The following is a 20,142-nucleotide window of genomic DNA, read 5'->3' on the forward strand; positions in this document are numbered from 1 at the left end:
CCCAGTGCCGGCAGCGCTCATGCAGCCCTCAGACCATGATACTCCCACCTTCATGCTTGACTGTAGGCAAGACACACTTGTCTTTGTACTCTTCACCTGGTTGCCACCACACACACTTGACACCATCTGAACTAAATAAGTTTATCTTGGTCTCCTCAGACCACAGGACATGGTTCCAGTAATCCATGCCCTTAGTCTACTTGTCTTCAGCAAACTGTTTGCAGACTTTCTTCATAGAAGAGGCTTCCTTCTGGGACGACAGCCATGCAGACCAATTTGATACAGTGTGCGGCGTATGGTCTGAGCACTGACAGGCTGACCTCTCACCCACCCCTTCAACCTCTGCAGCAATGCAGGTAGCACTTATACTTCTCTTTCCCAAAGACAACCTCTGGATATGACCCTGAGCACTTAGTGGAACTTGTCCTGTTAAACTGCTGTATGGTCTTGGCCACCGTGCTGCAGCTCAGTTTCAGGGTCTTGGCAATCTTCTTATAGCCTAGGCCATCTTTATGTAGAGCAACAATTTATTTTTTTCAGATCCTCAGAGTTCTTTGCCATAAAGTGCCATGTTGAACCTCAAGTGATCAGATTATGAGAGCGTGAGAGTGATCATATCAAATTTACACACCTGCTCCCCATTCACACCTGAGACCTTGTAACACTGAGTCACATGACATTGGGGAGGGAAAAAGGCTAATTTGGCCCAATTTGGACATTTTCACTTAGAGATGTACTCACTTTTGTTGCCAGCGGTTTAGACATTAATGGCTGTGTGTTGTTATTTTGAGGGCACAGCAAATTTACACTGTTATATAAGCTGTACACTCACTACTTTACATTATAGCAAAGTGTCATTTCTTCAGTGTTGTCACATGAAAAGATATAATAAAATATTTGCAAAAATGTGAGGGGTGTACTCACTTTTGTTAGATACTGTATGCTCATTAAGTATTATATTGCATATGTATAACATTCAGCGACCTATTTCTCTAGTGCCAGGTATCCATAATTATCTGCCAAGCGCTTCCTTTTATGTGGTCATTGTTCTCAACATGTCAAGCTAATACATGCTGATGGTTTGCTACTACCTTAACTGAACTGGTCTTTTGTTCCAACACATTTGTACAGGATCATTCAATGTTTTTCTCATACAATTTTTTGTTTCTCTTTCGTTCATTGATGGTCACAGCGACATATCTTCATTAGTCAAATGGGTTACGCTGTGCTTCCTAGGAGTAGGACACTAGGCGGAAAGGGAAAGGGTTAAAAATGTTAACAGAACTTTCAACTATGCCCATGGGACAGTCCCAGGTGGTATACTCCCACTTCCTGCTTCTAGTATTCAGTTTTTTTCTGCCTAGTCAGGAGTAAGGACCTAGTTCCTTGCTGGGATCTCTGGTTCTGGCATTTTTTCCTTTTTAAACTGATTTTTTTTTTCTATTTTCTGTTCCTTTGAGAACTACAATCAACTGCTGGACTGGGTGACAGACTGGATATTCTAGATCCTTAAGGTCTCCCCAGTCTGGCCAGCGAGCGTGCGCAGGCCTCAGCTCTTCGATACGTTGGCCACGACATAGTCCCACTAGGACGGAACTGGCCTGCGAATGACACCCCTCGCGAGGACGCACACGATGGTTGCGGCCTGAGTCGCAGCGTACCTCTAGCCCTCTAGCGCAGTGTACCTCTATTCCAAGATGGGGAGGTGGTTTACCCGGTTCCATGGTATGGTAAGTAGTGTCCCCACCTCTCCCTTTGTGGTACTTGGGGGTGGACGTGGGCCCTCCTTGGGATGGTCCGACCCCCGGGTTCCCTTCCTTCTATTCCCCTCAGCCCCTCTAATAGCCACGGTGGTCTTTTTGCCCCAACCTACCCCCACCCCCTCCCCCTCCCTCCTACCTGGGTGAGGTGGGAGCTGGCTTTGCTACTCCAGTAAAGGGGGGAGCATGTGATTGTTGCTGACCGTGCTCTCTGGATCGCACACGGGGGCATTTAAGCAAGTTCACGGCCCCCTGGGGGTTAGTGACTGGGGCAGGGATTTCCTTTGGGTCCCTGCAGTGGTTATAGCCTGGGGGGAGTGGATAACTCATCATCCTCGGTCTTTACCTCACGTGGCTGGATCGGGCTGAAGATGTAGTCCTTGGCTTTGCAATCTGCTCGCGGCTGTCCAGGTACCTGACCAAGCTGACAGAGACCTGACCGAGCTTAGCGGATGATATTGCCAATGGGCACCTCATGCGGCCGGATCAGGACAAAAATTGATACTGTGGCTGACGAAGCTGGCTGTCTAAGTGACTGACCAAGCTGTCCGAGCTCCTAACCCAGCTGTGGATCAAACTAACAGAGCTGCTGGCGGACTCACGTCTGGATCGGGCCCCAAATTTAGGCCGTGCCTTTTCGGCATACTCGCGGCTGACTGTCCAAGCTGCTGGCTAAGCTGACTGAGCTGTTAACAGGCTGTTTGAGCTGCTGACCGGGGTGATAGACAGCGGGCGGGCTCCCCCCCCCCTCAGGTGGGTGGACATATGGAGCCTGGTGCCCCCCTTAATCCGCGGGGGCTGCATTTTTTTTGAGAGAAGTGAAGCAGCCATTATTGCGTGGTGTACTCTTGCCTGCGCGTCTGCATCACAGCGCCCCCCTTCCCCTTTCTAGGGGGCTATGTCCTTTTTATGTCCTATATGGTGGGCAACCCTTAGGTCTAATAGGTGGTTCTTTTGTGGACCTTTAGCCGTCATCTCCTTGCGGGACTGTGGTCGGCGACCTCCCCTGCCTGTTATGTTCTCAGGGTGAGCTTCGCATATAGCGACTCTACTGTGTCTGCATCCACGCACTTCGGGTGCTCTGCAGTGAGGATGATTCCTCTTTTTACTGCAGATGCATGGGGGTGCCATTAATTCCTTATAGTCCCCCCACGCAGCTGGCAAAAACGCATGTGTTCACAGCTGGCAAAATGCAGGGTACCGCAGTACCCTGTGGTTTGGTGCAGCGAGATTTTAAAAATTGACACCGGGGAGTCATGCGCATGCAGAGGCGTTGGTGGATGCACTGATTGTATCGGTGCAGGAAACTTTAAACATGGGGGATGCAGCTGCTCCTGCATCAGAGGGGCCGGTCCCCTCAGGGCCCACAGAGCCCCTAAAGCGGCAAGGTATTCCCTTTTTCCGCTTACTGTGACAAAATTGTCACGAGTCAGTGGAGTTGTTCTAAATGCAATATGTTGGTGTCTTAGCGTTTTGATAGACGTTATCCCTTGAAGAGTCTCTGTTGAGTACATGGGCAGTCCCCCCTGTGGTGGACTCCCAGGCTGAATAATTCTGTCCTATTTCCGGTGGAGGAATCTCCGGTTTAAAAGATCTTTTTGACGGGAGAGCCGAGACTTTGGTCCGTCACATGTCTTCTGTGGCCGCTTCGGTCCTTTAGCCGGTGCTCACCAGTGCATGGTGTCCCTGACTTTCCAGAGTGGGCAAACTTTTGCACCAGGGTTCGGCAGGGGGAACAGATTCCTCCTGCTTTTGCAGAGCTAGTGAACTAGTTGGTCCAGGGGTTGCAGTTAGTCTGTGATGCCTCTCTGGATGCGGCTCCCTTAATCTCTGGGCTGTCTGTGACAGCAATGATCCTTCGGCGCACGATATGGCTAAAATGCTGGTCTGCGGACCAGACTTTCCAGATGGCCTTATGTGATCTTCCCTTGGTGGGAAATCATCTGTTCAGAGCCTCCCTGGAAGGATCTCCGGAGGTTCCATGAGGGCCTGGTGTGGTCTTTCAGACCTGCAGACAAACACCCCTTTGGCCTCAAGGGGCGCTTTCACCCGTACCTGGGGTGGGGGAGGACGTCTTCGCCTTTTTACGGTCCCGTGGATCTTCCTGTTTCAAGACAAGTGGGTCCATGAGCTGTTTCGGTTCGGCTACAAAATCAAATTTTCTTCGGTCTTCTCCAGAGAGGTTCTTTCCTTCCAACCTGCCTTTTTTTTCCCAGACGGCCTGCAAGGTCTTTTCGTGGCGGTGTAAGCCTTGCTACTACGAAGAGTGATTGTTCCAGAATCGGAACGTTTGTTTCATGTTTCCAGGTCCCAGGAGCCTATGGCCACACCACCCTGAATGCGCCCGATCTCATCTGATTTTAGAAGCTAAGCAGGGTCAGGCCTGGTTAGTACCTGGATGGGGGACTGCCTGGGGAAAACCATGTTCTGTAGACTTAAAGAAAAGCGAGGTACGTCCAGTTTTGGACCTCAAAATATGAACCGCCATGTGCGGATACAGATGTTCCAAATGGAGTCGTGCGATAGTGGCATCCCTACATCAGAGGGATCTTCTGGCCTCTATCGCTATTAAAGACGCTTACCTTCATATTTAGAGATATGCCGGTCTTCCGCATTTCCTCCACTTGCCGTGGACAAGGAGCATTATCAAGAGGTCTCGCCTCAACCCCTCGGGTTTTAGCTAAGGCTGGCCCTGGTGTTGGCATTGTTGTGCCAGCGGGGGATTGCGATACTGGAGTAACTGGATGATCTTCTGTAAGTAGCGTCTCCGACTGCTCTGAAGGACAAACGGGTGATTACTGTGGGGACTCTGCAGGAGTTTGGTTGGAAATTAAATTTCCAGGTATTGACTCTGGTTCCATTCACCTAGTTGGACTATCTGGGTCTGTTCTGTACTCGGCCTCAGCCAGGGTGTTCCTCCCATGGGACGAGTTCCAAACTCTGTCCACACGAGACGTCTCCAAGGGAGATTCTTGTCATGTTGGGTAGGAATCCACAATGTCCAGACACTCTGATCCTGTTGAGCAGGAGTACGAGAGGGTCCCTGACATGCTGGCATTACTCTCCGTTGCTTCGACAGGTAAATCTTTCCCCTGTACGGGACGGTGGTCACCATGGATGCCAGCCTGTCCGAGTGGGGTGGCGTTTTTTTTGGCACGGTTTGTGCTCAGGGGGTCTGGACTCTGGAAGAATCCAGACTACCGCTCGATATACTGGTCACTTCTTCTGGAGGTGTTTCTCAGTTGTCTCTGGTGGGGTACTCCCGAGGTTGTCCTGTTGGCCTCTCATTTCAACAGGAAGGTGCTTGGGTTGGTGGCACGGTCTTGGGATCCTCTAGCCGACACCACAGATGCACTGGTGGCTCTTTTTGGACCAGTATCTTCTGATATACGTCTTTCCTCTTCTAGAACTTCTGCCATGACTCCTGCGTAGACTTGAGGCAGAAGGGATTACGGCCATCCTGGTGGCTCCAGACTGGCCTAGCCGATTTTGGTATGCAGATCTGATACAGTTGGTCGCCGATGCTCCTTGTAGACTTCCTTTTATAAGAGATCTGTTGGCTCAAGGGCCAATCTTCCATCTTGCTTTACGGTCGCTGGCTTTGGCGGTTTGGCTGTTGGAAGCAAGGTGTTGAAGGTTAGAGGGTGGTCTGAATCGCTGATTCCCATGCTGCTGTAACCTAGTAAATCTACTTTTAGGTAGTTTTACCATCGCGTTTGAAGAGCGTAATATGCGGATGTGAATCTCTTGGGGTTCACCCCGGCTCCTTTTCGGTGACACGGATTTTAGCCTTTCCCCAACGTGGTGTGGAGCAGCGTCTGGCCCCGGGAATCACCAAGGGCCAGGTTCGGCCTTTGCGGTTTCTTTTATTGTCCTTTGGCAACGTTTTTCTGTGGTTCGTGCCTTTGTTCGAGGGGTTCGCCACTTGGCTTTCCCAGTGCGTTTCAATTGCCCTCGTGGGATCTCATCTTGGTGCTGTCGGTTCTTCAGTAACCGCTGTTGGAAATTATTCACGAGATTCCTCTGCTTACATGTTCCAGAAGCTGGTCTTCTTGGTGGCTTTTTCTTCTGCATATAGGGTATCGGAGCTGGCAGCTTGTCTTGTCGTTTACCTTACTTGATGGTTCACGGAGATAAAGTGGTGCCCCTGCCCCGCCAGTCGTTCCTTCCAAAAGTTTCCTCTGGTTTTCATTTAAATAAAGAATTATTGTAAAAGATTCAGCGCTGAATAAATTATCAAGGACCAGCAGCTAACACTAAAAGGGTAATCCAACACCTTCACAGTAATATAGTATAAAATAGTGTAGCGCAGTCCATATATAAATAAACTCAATTGGTAATAAATAAATTAAAACCAAACAATTAATAAAAATGGCATTATGATGAATAAAGGAGAAAGTTCATATGGTGATATAAAAGATAAGATGATAAAAGAGACACAGTCCACTGGTGATCCGGTGAAAAAAAATAGATGATAGGGAATCCCCGCTGAAGAAGTCTACGCCCACATGACGAAACGCGTACGGGGGATTGGTCACACGGTCCGAAGGCTGTCTAATAACCCGAAAATCAGGCACCATCCAGCACGCTGCAGGCTCTGCAATACATGCTCGTTTTTGTGCAATATAATGTAAGTGCAATACTTTTATTTGAGCAATAAATCGTTTAAACCGCAACAGAGAGCACTAGATCTGTTCCTTTTTTTCCTTATGTTTGAGCACGATCTGGGAAGCTGTATCCTCTGCCATAATCGATTTCTAGGCGGTTTTATGCTGGAGGCTGTGGTCCTGTTTTCCATTTGATTATCATTGGCTGAATATCGTGGTGATTGTTCATGCTGTTTGACCCTCTGGGGTCGAGTTGTGGAGGTGAGAGGCAGATAGTGCCAGGTGATGGGAATTTTATGAGCACAGAAGTCACACTTGCTGCTATTTTTTTCACCGGATCACCAGTGGACTGTGTCTCTTTTATCATCTTATCATCTTTTATATGACCATATGAACTTTCTCCTTTATTCATCATAATGCCATTTTTATTAATTGTTTGGTTTTAATGTATTTATTACCAATTGAGTTTATTTATATATGGACTGCGCTACACTATTTTATACTATATTTCATTTAAATAAGGCATGTGTTGCCTTCCTTGTATCCTAGCCTAAGCACCCTAAACAGCTTGCCTTACATTCTTTGGATGTGGTTTGGGCATTAAGGGAGTACCTGACAACAACTGAGTTGTTCCAAAAATCAGATTCCCAATTTGTCCTTACAGATGGATTCTGATTGGGGCTGGCCACATCTGCTGCGACTATTTCCAGATGGATAGGACAGACGCTGGTGCAGGCCTATTCCATTAAGGGTCAGGATCCTCCTTCCCTGTTATGGCGCATTTTATATGAGCGTTTAGTGCCTCTTGGGACTTTCATCATCAGGCGTCAGTGGTGCAGGTTTGTAAGGCGGCCACCTGGTCGTCCGCGCACATTTTCACAAAATTTTTATAAGGTGGATGTGTTGGCATCTGCGGATGCCTCCTTTTGGCTGCAAGGGTTTGCAGGCCGTTGTTGGAGAGGATTAGTCCTCTGAGGGTGTACTTTTTTGTAAGGTGAGCTCCAGTTGTCCCTGGTTGAGCTCCTTGGCTACCTGGTTGGCTATGTTTAGCCCTGTTAGGAATTGTTTCTTGCTGTGTTTGTTTCCCACCCCTTATGAGTGCTGCTTTTGGATGTCCTATTTGACTAATGAAGATATGTCGCTGTGTCCATCAATGAACGAAAAAGAAAACTGGATATTTGTCTTACCGTAAAATCCTTTTCTCTGATGTTCCTTGACAGACACAGCACCCACCCCTCTGTGGATATGGGTTATGTATTCTTCTTACACTGCTTTGTTACAAAACTGAATCCTAGAAGCACGAAGTGGGACTGCCCATGGGCGTAGTTGAAAGCTCTGTTAACTTCCGCCTAGTGTACTACTCCTAGGAAGCGCAGCATAACCCATTCGACTAATGAAGATATGTCGCTGTGTCTGTTAATGAACATCAGAGAAAAGTATTTTACGGTAAGACAAAAATCCAGTTTTTGCCCTTTTTATTGCAAAAAGACAATACAAACATGAAATCTCTACAGTTATTCTCTTTCTTTTTTTCTTTCTCTCAAGGTGACTCTCCATAATGTCCGTCTTTCGTTCGGGTGTTCTGGTCCTAACCTCTCCTCTCTCTGCCTTGTCTGTGAGACTGGCACCCATTTTAGCTTCTGCAGCAAAGATTGTCCAAGACACTCTTTATGTTCACCTCCAACCAGGACTCCTGCTTACTGGCTCATCTCAACCGAGCTCCACCTACATTCCAGCCACTAATGAAGTCTGCAAGCTCATTTCAAAACTATATTCGGATGCAGATGTCCACTCTAACTTGGATGTCCGTGTGCTTTTAACCAATATTAAAACCCAAAGTAACAGCCAGCAGATCTTCTCTTCTGTGCAGAACCTCTCCCACCCTCCAGAAGTGGTTCTCACAGACTTTCAGACTAGTGATGGTGGACAGTACAACCCTGCCAAGCAGCAGCTGGAGCGCTATGCAACAAACTGTTATAGTTGTCACCCAAACCTGATATCCGTTTTACTATATCCAGATTATGAACAAGCAGATGATTGTAATCCTGAAGAACTAGACCATGGAGGAACACTACTGCAGTGTCACAGTGATGTTGTGGTGGGCGGAACATTTGATAGGTTGCACAGTGCTCATAAAATTCTATTGAGTGTTTGCTGTTTGCTATCTGAAAGGCGTCTTCTGATTGGTGTTGCTGACAATGAGCTTCTGAACAGTGAGTAAAATCTTGATTGTGTTCAGCTGGTTTTAGTTAGATTTATCTTTTGTCTAATCCAAGGAAACCTCTAAAAGTCACATATATTTTCAAAGCCATCACCGAACACTATATGGCGATGCCACTTAATTCAATGCAAACTTTCTTTCATTCATTGATGGACACAGCTCCTGATCTTCTTACCATTGGGTTATACTGCCCCCTATAGGAGTAGGACACTAGGCAGAAAAAAGACTGACTACGCCTATGGGCAGTCCCAGGGGGTATACTCTAGGGCTGCGCATCTTCACTGGTCTCACAATTTAATTCCGATTATCAGGTCAATGATTCGATTCCGCGATGCATCAAGATGCATCACGATTACTGCCCATGCCCAGCCCACTGCCCAATGGTTTTCAAAACTTTATCAACAAAAACAATCAAGCAGTCAAAAATTAATCATTTTTATTTTCATCTGCTTTTAAAGGACACTTCCCTGGACCCTGGCATGGCCTGTAAGCCCTGCATAGTGCAACTGCATACATATGGGAAAGTCTGAAAATAGCATAGCGGAGACAGACAACAACACTATTTACTAGACGTAACAGTAAAATAGTATGGCATCAAACTGTAGTAGTGCAGTTTACTTCTTCATAAAATAAAACAAAATATTAATATAAGGTCTGAAACTTTTAAGGTGCAACTAAAGGCAAAACTTTTATTTCTCTTACGTCCTCCGACGGTCGCCGCCCACTCATTCAGTCTTCACCAATGGGTATTGACCTCTTATCCATAGGAGCAAGCTAGGCATAAGACTTGTTAAAAACAAAGTAATTTACATAGACACACCTATGGGGGCTGTCCCACTGGTCCAATACCCCCCTGCTATCAGCCATCCCAACTCAGTTTGTCTTCTGCCTAGTTAGGAGTGAGATAGGCTCTCCCTGTGCTGGGGCTACAGTCTCAGCCTTCTTCTTCTGATTTATGATTTTATTTCTAAAAATGTGTTTTTCATTGCACTACTAGCTGTTTATTTTATCAGCATTTAGTTAGTCACTTCTTCAAGATGATGACGGCGTAGCGGAGCTGGGAGTCGCACTGGTCGTCCTGGTGTCCCAGGACAGGGGGCCTTATGGAATCCCAGCCCGCCATCGAGCGTTTAGCAGGCTATGTGTTTGCCCTGGCCTCGCAAATTACCCATCCCTGTCCTCAGGGATGCAAGCTTTGAGGTGGCTACCTCGTCTGGACGTCTCCCCACGGTTCCCATGCACTGCTAGCGTCCTGCGTTTTTTGGCTGACGGCACCCCCGCCATCTGAGGGTGGGAGGTTTCCCGTTGATGAGAGGCACCCCACGCCATCGGTTACGGTAAGTACATGCTGTGTGGTGCCTCTGTCTGGGGCTGGCAGTCCTGGGTGTCTGTTATTCCCCTCATATCTGTGCTATTTTGGGCTCCCTGATCCTGGTCCCTGTGGGGGCTCTCTCACAGCTGTTGTGCTATGTGGTTTTGTGGGAGTCCCTCTCCTATGTCACTTGTGGTGTTTTTGGAGGTGCAGGCATGTGCGGCGACCGCTGCAGGGTTAAAAACCGCTGGTCCGCCATTTTAGGTGTGGGCAGCATGCTGGCTTCACTGTGGGCGCTTACACAGCAGTGTATGTAGTGTGTTTTTGGCGCCTTGCGGCGCCATCTTGTGTGTGGCAATGTGTTTTTTTTCTGAGCACATGTCGTCTGCCATTTTCCCGGAGCCTCCCATTACTTTCTATGGGCAACCATTTTTCATTGGCCTGAAGTCATAGTTCAGTCTCTTGTGGTGACATCACTTCCTTTTTCTGTGCAGAGGAGATCGGCTGCGTGTGGTAACACTTGTGGGGTTTGTCTGCTGTCTTTTTTTGTGGGGAATACTTCTAGCTGTCAGCTTATTCCTACTTAGGGGTCTGCTTGCACAGTCCTTTATAGCGGTGTACTGCGGGGGATCGTGGTGCGCTTAAAGGGCCAGTACCTTTTTTAAAAAAAAAAAATTTTCTATGGAGTCCCAGGACAGCAAATTTCCCCCAGCCTTTGGTGGAGGGTTCAGGGTCCTCTGAATCTTCTGCTCTGACTACTCTGTCTGCTGCACTTGCGACTTTAGCGTCCAAAGTGGATCTTTTGATGACTGAACGGGACACTAGAAAAAGGCCTAGGCTCTCTTTTTCTTCTGAATTATGTGTTACGCTACCAGGCCGCAGTACGCCTAGGATCAAAAAAATGTGTATACGTGCCACATCCCAATGAATTAGGAATTTGGAAAAGAAAGAAATGTTGGACTTTATTGGCACGGGTAATTTAAAATTGTAAATTTTATTAGAAAATAATATAAAATTATGACAAAGTCAGAAAAAGACAAGAGTACAATTTTAAAAAGCAAGGCATAAAGCCTCAAATGCATGTGCATACATAATCACACAAAATGTATTACATGTTAATGTTAAACAGCTATAGCGGTAAAAATAAATCACATGTTTATGATAGGCTCAAGAGATGGTTGCAGGAAGAAGTGCTGGACCGTCCCTGAATTCCGCCTATGCAATATTCATAAACAGACGTTGAATGTATCCAGGTTGCCCTACATGTTTCGCTTATAATATAAGCTTCCTCTAGAGCTAGTGGTACATGGGATGTCTGAATAAAAATCAGGTGATGAGTAGGTTCAAGGTAGGTAGAATAAACCTTGTAAGGTGTAGCAAATAACGAGGGGGTTCTCTGCAACTGGAGTGTACTGCCTATACACGCCCAACTGTGTTCAAAACTGTATAATAATAATATCCCTGAGGAGGCCCAAAGCTTGTCTCCACATAACCAAACACTGTAATGCCCATTGCAAGCACAAAATATAGAGCTTTACAGTGGGGATCTCGGTATGGTAGTGCCTAGGATAGCACAGTTACTCCAAAACTGATAAAGCCAGGGTTGCATAAGGCACAGTCTCTCTCCAGTCCACAGATAAGATACCCCCCCCCCCCAACCGCAGTAACTGTGGCTCTATATTTTGTGCGTGCAATGGGCATTACAGTGTTTGGTTATGTGGAGACAAGCTTTGGGCCTCCTCAGGGATATTATTATACAGGTTTGAACACAGTTGGGCGTGTATAGGCAGTACACTCCAGTTCCAGAGAACCCCCTCGCTATTTGCTACACATTACAAGGTTTATTCTACCTACCTTGAACCTACTCATCACCTGATTTTTATTCAGACATCCCATGTACCACTAGCTCCAGAGGAAGCTTATATTATAAGCGAAACATGTAGGGCAACCTGGATACATTCAACGTCTGTTTAAGAATATTGCATAGGCGGAATTCAGGAACGGTCCAACACTTCTTCCTGCAACCATCTCTTGAGCCTATCATAAACGTGATGTATTTTTACCGCTATTGCTGTTGAACATTAACATGTAATACATTTTGTGTGATTATGTATGCACATGCATTTGAGGCTTTATGCCTTGCTTTTTAAAATTGTACTCTTGTCTTTTTCTGACTTTCTGTCATAATTTTATATTTTCTAATAAAATTTACAATTTTAAATTACCCGTGCCAATAAAGTCCAACATTTCTTTCTTTTCCAAATCTTTTTCTTCTGACTCACTCTGTTGCCATAGATAGCGTGCCCCTTGAAGGGTCTCGCTCTTCCCAGTCTGAAGGGGAGGCGGAGGTTGCGGGGGTGGATGATTCCCGCCCTGGGACGGCCGAAGACCGCGCAGCTATGGATGCGCTGATCCTTGCCATTAAGGAAACACTACATTTGGAGGATGAGCCCAATCCTCCGTGAATAGTGTCCTCTTTTGGTGCCCACAGATCCCGTAAGGCGGCGCAGGTATTTCCTTGCCCCGCTGAGTTTCACGTAACTGTGAATGAACAATGGTGCAACTTGAAACGCACTTTTGTGGTGCCGAGAAAGTTTCAACTTCTTTACCCCTTTGCGTCTCCTACGGATTCGTGCTGGTGTGTGGCTTCTAAAGTGGATCACACTGTGGCCAGATTGAACAAGGCCACTCTGGTTCCCACCGAGGATTCTCCAGTGTTTAGGGATCCTACGGATAGGAGGCTGGAATCTCTTGCCCGCTATGCTTACATGGGGGCGGGTTCCATGCTAAAACCTATTTTCGCTTCTGTCATGGTGGCTCAAGCGTTGGCGGATTGGACCAAGGTGCTCAGGTGCACCCTCATGGCTGATTCTGCCCCCCCTGCTACCTTGGAGATGGTGGACCAGATTTATCAAGGGGTCATGTATTTGTGCGATGCGGCCTTGAATGAGGCCCCATTAACTGCACGCTTATCTAGTGTCGCAGTGCTTAATCGCCACTTGATTTGGCTAAAAAGCTGGTCGGCTGACCAGACATCCAGGAAGACGGTGTCTGACATCCCTTAGGTGCGGTCTCGTCTTTTTGGAGAATCCCTGGATGAATTGGTTAAAGGTGTCACTGGGGGCAAGAGCACTCTGTTGCCCCAGCATCCTAGGGGTGAGTTTTTCCGCGGTAAGCGGGGCCCCTCCTTTAAACCAAATCAGGTGTCCTTTCGTGCCTTCAAGTCGTAGGACAAGGGGAAACCCTTCAAGGGCCAGGGTGGCCAGAGAAAGCCCTGGGCTAGCAAGCCAAAAACCGCCCAGGCTGTTGCGGCGGCCCAGTCTGCCATTGCCTGAAGGGGCGCCCTCACCCGTTTCAGGGGTGGGGGGACGTCTGCGCGGTTTCCTCCAACCTTGGCTTCTCCGGATTCCGGACAGGTGGGTTCAGGAAATCATTCGATCAGGTTACAAGATCGAATTCCTTTCGCGACCGGCGGACAGATTTCCCTCAAATCTTCATTTGACCCCAGATCGGTTGCAAGATCTTCATCGGGCGGTGCAGGATCTCCTCGACCAGGGGGTAATCGTCCCGGTGCCACATCGGGACAGATTTTGGGGGTTTTACTCGAATCTGTTTACTGTACCCAGAAAGGAGGGCAAGGTGCGTCCGATTCTGGACTTAAAAGCTCTGAACCGCTTTGTGCGCGTTCAAAAGTTCCGCATGGAATCACTCCGCTCGGTGGTAGCCTCCCTGAGTCCAGGCGATTTCCTGGCTTCTATCGACCTGAAGGATGCGTATCTCCACATCCCGATATTCGTGGGTCACCAAAGGTACCTCCGGTTTGCTATCGCGGAGGAACACTATCAGTTTTTGGCGTTACCTTTCGGTCTCGCTTTGGCTCCACAGGTGTTAACCAAAGTGCTGGCTCCTGTTCTGGGCCTGCTACGGGCGCAGGGCATTGCGGTCTTGGGATATCTGGACGATCTCCTGTTAAGGTCAAGTGCCAGTCAGAGCCTGCTACGCGATCTGTCCACTACAGTTCAGACGCTCCAGGAATTCGGATGGACCATCAACGTCCAGAAGTCTACTTTGTCCCCTTCGGTTCGTCTCCCATACTTGGGGATGGTCCTGGACTCCGCCCAAGCAAGGGTGTTTCTGCCAGAGGACAAGCTCCGGACTCTGCAGGACGACATCAGGTCCCTCAGGGACAATGAGTCCTCGTCACTCAGGACCTGTATGCGGTCCCTGGGCTTGATGGTGTCGGCTTTCGAGGCGATACCGTTTGCACAGTTTCACACGCGGTCTCTCTAAGCGGAGATTCTGGCCAGATGGGACAGGCTCCCTCAGTCCTTGGACCTGAGAGTGTCTGAGTCACCAAACCCGAATGGATCTTCTGTGGTGGCTCCAGTCCCCGGTGGTTGCGGAGGGGAAATCCTTCTGGCCGTTGTTGTGGACGGTGATTACCACGGATGCCAGCCTGTCGGGCTGGGGTGGCATTCTGGGCAATCTATCTGCCCAGGGCACTTGGTCGGTAGAGGAATCTTCTATTCTGATAAACATTCTGGAATTGAGAGTGATCAGGCTGTGCCTGCTCCATTGGTCGGATCATCTTCAGGGCCGCCCTGTACGGCTGCAGACGGACAATGCCACTGCGGTGGCTTACATCAACCACCAAGGGGGCACCAGGAGTGCCCTGGCGGCCCGGGAAGTGACCAGTATTCTGTCTTGGGCCGAGACTCACATCCCGGCGATCTCGGCAGTTCACATTCCGGGTGTGGAGAATTGGCAGGCCGATTATCTGAGCCGCCAGACCCTGGACCAGGCGGAATGGTCCCTACACCCGGAGGTATTTCAAATGCTGTGTGCGAAATGGGGATCCCTGGATGGGGATCTGTTCGCGTCCCGGCTAAACAAAAAGGTGGGAAGGTTCGTGGCAAGAATGCGCGATCCTCTGGCAGACGCCTCGGATGCGCTGGTGGTGCCTTGGCATCAGTATCATCTGATGTATGCCTTTCCTCTGATTCAGTTGTTGTCCAGGTTCCTTCACAGGTTGGCCTCTGAACCGAAGTTGGTGATTCTGGTGGCACCGGACTGGCCATGCCGGTCCTGGTACCTGGACATCGTTCACCTGGCCGTCGAGCCTCCATGGCGGCTACCGTTACGAGACGATCTACTGTCTCAGGGACCGATCTTCCATCCTGCTTTACAGTCGCTGGCTTTAACGCCGTGGCTGTTGAAAGCCAGGTCCTGAGAGACAGGGGTCTTCCTTAAGAGGTCATTCCTACCTTGCTCAAGGCTAGGAAAGCCTCGTCTGATAAGATCTATTACCGTACCTGGAAAGCTTATTTTGCCTGATGTGAATCCAGGGGGCTTCTCTCCTCGTTCCTATTCGGTGGTGAGAGTGTTGGCTTTCCTGCAATCTGGTGTGGACCAGCGCCTTGCGTTGACCACGATTAAGGGCCAGTTGTCTTCACTGGCTATCCTTTTTCAGCGCCCCTTGGCGTCTAACTCCTTAATTCGCACCTTTATTCAAGGTGTGCGTCATTTGGCCCCATCTCGGAGGGCGCCTCTACCTCCATGGGACTTGAACTTGATTCTGTCCGTGCTACAAAGTTCTCCCTTTGAAAACATCAGGGAAATCTCTTTGCCTCTGCTGGAAGGTTGCCTTTCTTGGCGGCCTTGTCTTGCCGCTCCCCTTACCTAGTGGTTCATAGGGATAAGGTGGTCTTGCGACCTAACCAGTCCTTCCTTCCTAAGGTGGTTTCTGATTTTCACCTTAATGAGGACATTATTTTACCTTCACTCTGTGCGAAACCTAAACATCCTGAAGAGTTTGCTTTACATTCCTTGGATGTTGTCAGGGCGATCAGGGTTTACCTGTCGTCCACTGAATCCTTTCGGAAGTCAGATTCCCTTTTTGTCCTTCCAGAGGGACCTCGGAAGGGTATGGCTGCGTCTGCGGCGACCATTTCAAAATGGATCAGACAGACGATTGTAGAGGCCTATTCGATTAAGGAAAGGGTACTGCCCTTCCCTGTCAAGGCGCACTCTACCAGAGCAGTGAGTTCGTCCTGGGCCTTCCGGCATCAGGCTTCGGTGACCCAGGTGTGCAAGGCTGCGACTTGGTCGTCAGTGCACACCTTTTCAAAATTCTACAAACTTGATGTTCTGGCGTCAGCTGATGCCTCCTTTGGTCGCAAAGTTCTCTGTGCGGCAGTACCTTAAGGGGTTGTTTATCCCCTTGTTTTATTTGCTTTCCTGGGTTGTTGCTCCAATTGAGCTTTTTTCTGTTGCCCAGAAGGTTACCTTTCTGTTAGCGTAAGGTTCCTTTCTCTGATGTGGGTACTGCGTTGCCTTTCTGACGGTTATGTTTCCCACCCCTCATGTCTACACTGCTTTGGGACATGCCATTGGTGAAGACTGAATGAGTGGGCAGCGACTGTCGGAGGACGTAAGAGAAAACTGAATTTTTGTAAAATCCTAAGTAAAATTCCTTTCTCTGAGTCCTCCCGACAGTCGCTGCCCCTGCCCTTCTTTTTTGGTGTTCTTTGGACTTTAACTGCTTGCTACCAAACTGAGTTGGGATGGCTGATAGCAGGGGGGTATTGGACCAGTGGGACAGCCCCCATAGGTGTGTCTATGTAAATTACTTGGTTTTTAACAAGTCTTATGCCTAGCTTGCTCTTATGGATAAGAGGTCAATACCCATTGGTGAAGACTGTATGAGTGGGCGGCGACTGAGAACTCCGAGAAAGGAATTTTACGGTAAGAATTTTCCGTTTTTTTTGATTTTGGATAGAGCTGAGGATGTATTAGAACATCTGTCAGTGTTTATTGCTGTCTGTTGTCCACACTGGAGAAATTCGCCCTCTCTATTTGTCCTGTGTTTTTACTATTATCATTGAAAGTAAAATGAAAAACCCCCAAAGTTTGTGTTATTATTGGGATTTTCTCTCACTTTCAGTTTGGGACAGAAAGTGAAGGTAAATTTCCACAATGGGGCAAACATGGCAAAAATAAACTTTACAGGTGTAATAATTAAATACCCTTCCCTTGCTCTAGCCAAAATGAAAAATAAGTGTTGCCTATAGTTCTACTTTAAAGCCTAGATAGAATCCAGCCAGCCAAGCTAATATTCTTGTCAAAATGGTCATCATAAATTTCCACAAAACATTATATAAATCCTTTATGTGAATATGTGTTGCAATAAATTCCAGGTGTGCCATAACCTGTCCTCTACAAAACCGAGCACTTCCTGACTAGTAGCAAACATCAAGGTGAACCTGGAACATAGTGCTGCAGAACTTCCAGGTTCACTGTGATGTTTGTTTGTCCCTGCCACTCAACTCAAGTGAGTAAATGGCTGCTAGAGGGGAGTTATAAATATATAAGCTCTCGAGTTGTCACTTTACAGAAAACGTTACCTGTCCTGCAGTCTACCATGATTAAACCTAACTGAAGGAAAACCCTTGACAGAATAAATCGTCAACTGAAGCTTAACCTTGAAGAAATCCTTATGGGGTCAAATTCACAAACTCACAAATATAGTAATATTACACATACAAGTAACATCCAAAACCAAAAAATTGGTGTATTTGTGATCCAATAAGATAAGATTTACTCAATGTTTTAAGCTTCAATTTACAATTTTTTTCTCTCAGTGATTTTCCTTCCTATAATGGTGGCACCGTGGCTTGGTGTCAGTTGTCTAGAAGCAAATACACTTAGTATTTATTTGGTTGAGGGTTAAGTGAACCCTTAGACCAGGGCTTGACAAATTTTCCTGAAATCTAGGAGCCAGCTAAAAAGTTAGGAGCCATTTTAATTTTTTTTAAACAAACAACCAAGCTTTATTTCCAAAAAAATAACATACTAAATTTACACATAAAGACGACTAGAACCCCACTCACCTCTATAGCGCAATCGGATGGAAACAGACTGTCTGTCTGTTTCCATCCGATGCCATCTGATCCAATCCACTTGATGGATAGAAAATAGAACCACCATCCGTCTGTTTTTGGCAGAGGGGATCAGATGGCAACAGATTACTGCTCCATAGAGGAGACTGAAGGGTCCCATCAGGTCTGCCTGAAAAACTGACAGGCGGACCTGATCAGACAGCCCGTGTGAAAGGGGCCTTCGGCTGTGTTATGGCGATTTCCACAGGAAACTGAGCCAGAGACCCCCCCCCCTTTCCACAGGAAACTGAGCCAGAGACCCCCCCTGCTGGACTGGGCGAAGGGCTGGATAATCTAGACCCCCCTTCCCCCACAGCTGACACTGACAGAGACCCCCCTTCCCCCACAGCTGACACTCACTGACGGAGACCCCCTTCCCCCACAGCTGAAGAGACCCCCCTCCACCACTGACAATGACAGAGAAACCCCCCCTTCCACCGCAGAACAGAGATAGTGTCACCTGTCCCGGGTCCCCCATCACAGACATACCTCCCAGAGATACAGAGACCCCCATAATAGCCCCATCATGCCACCAGACAGAGAATCCTATCCATCAGACATATAGTAGTATCAAGGACAACATCCCCCCCCCAAAAGACGTCACCCCTCTGAGAGATACCAGGCCATTAAATAAATGTGCTCAACTACTACTCTCACTCTCATCATAATAATTAGTTATACATTAGTTCGGACTTGTTGGTGGTACATACCTGCTGTGTGTGTTGTTGTGCACTGCATAGTAGTACCGCACTGAGGAGGACAGTGCTCTGTGGGCTCCTGTGGCTGGCTGGCTGGCGTGGCGGCTGGGGTGACCACGGTGAGGAGGCGCTGGCTGGCTGTGATTGGGGACGCTTGGGGCTCCAGTTCCTGGCTGGCTGCAAGACAACATGGACACTCGGGGATCCAGTGGCTTGGCTGGCTGCAAGGCAGCAGGTGGGATGCCGATATCACGCGGGGGATGTTCTTTACCGCTGCACCTCGGGTCAAAAAGGGAAGAGGAAGGGGTGGAGCCTTTTTATTCAGCTCCCGCACTAATCCACCAATCAGCTCCAGTGCCAATCACACTGCTGTGTTTTTTCTCCCAGGAGCGGTCAGGCGGGGCACGGCTGGGTGACGTAATTTCCTAATCGATGTTGCCGTTCCCCCCCGAATCAATGCAGAATTGCGAAGGGTCGCATTGCGAAGCATCGTTTTGACGATTAAAAATTCAGCAGGCCTAGTATACTCCCCCTCTCTGGTATAGGTACCTAGTCAGGAGTAAGGACCTAGTTCTTTGCTGGGATCTTTGGTCCTGGCAATTTTTTTCCTTTTACAATGTTTTTTATATTTTTTCCTACAATCAATTGCTGGACTGGGCGAAGGGCTGGATAATCTAGATCCAGTGGTCACCCCAGTTTCGCCAGCACGTGCAGACCTCAGCTTTGCGCTAGGTCAGCCGTGAAATAGCCCCACAGGACGGGGGCTGACCTGCGAGGTCGCATACGACCTGGTCTTGGTCTGCATTTGCAGCGTTCCTCTTGGCCAACAGCCCCCTATTTCGATGGAGAGGAGGTTGCTTGTCTGGAGCGATGCCTGATTCCTGGAAGGGTGAGTAGCTGTCCCCCTTTCCCTCTGGAGGGTTTTGGGGTGGACATGGGACGGTTGGACCCCCGGGTTCCCCTTCTTCTCGTTAGGCACCACCCTCTTCAGTGTCTGGTGGTCCCCGTGGGTCATCCACCCCCCCATCCTTCCCCTCCCCCTATGCTTGGGCTAGTGTGGTGGTCTGGCCTACCTCCTGGGGCAGGGTGCTCCTGCCATGGCCCCTACTTCTTATCTGTGCCTTGCCTTAGGCCTAGGATCATCCCTCCTAGGTCCTTGGGAGCCTGTGATGGGCGCCATTTTGCTGTGGCCTGTGTGTTGTAATACATTGCGGCCATGATTGTGTAGTCTGGCGGCCATTTTGCGTTAGTCCAACATTGAAAATATTGGCGCCCATGCCAGTGGAGCCTTTCTGGGCGGCGATTTCAGCTGTGGTATCCCTTCCTTATCTCCTGGTGCAGACTCCTTGGTCTCTATCTTTCCCTGGGCGCCGCACGTGGAGTGCAATTTAAACTGGTGCTGCTGGTGCTTGTTCTGTGGGGTGGTGAGTCTGGTGGGGTCCTCTCCCTCTCTGCGGGATCATGGGGTGCTCGGTTTCTGGCGACCGGGTGGTGGTGTCCTTTTGCAGTGTTTTGCACTTTTTTATGGGAGTTCCCCTATTTGCTCATGGAGTCCTTGGAGCATGTTTACCCACCTGACCCTGCGGGGCCCTTCGGGTCTCAACCAT

General features: G+C 48.5%; 1 protein-coding gene across 1 annotated transcript in view; it reads left to right on the top strand.

Annotated features, from left to right (window-relative positions):
- COASY (Coenzyme A synthase) overlaps positions 1–20,142 on the top strand; it is a 634,994-nt gene that overhangs the window by 130,312 nt on the left and 484,540 nt on the right. Inside the window, exon 2 of the mRNA XM_082272521.1 lies at positions 7,913–8,580. Coding sequence (XP_082128647.1) covers positions 7,926–8,580 — 655 coding nt within the window. The 5' untranslated portion in view covers positions 7,913–7,925. The remainder of the gene's footprint in view (positions 1–7,912; positions 8,581–20,142) is intronic.

Source organism: Pelophylax lessonae (genome assembly GCF_965119305.1).
Source record: "Pelophylax lessonae genome assembly, chromosome: 11".
Lineage (NCBI taxonomy): Eukaryota > Metazoa > Chordata > Amphibia > Anura > Ranidae > Pelophylax > Pelophylax lessonae.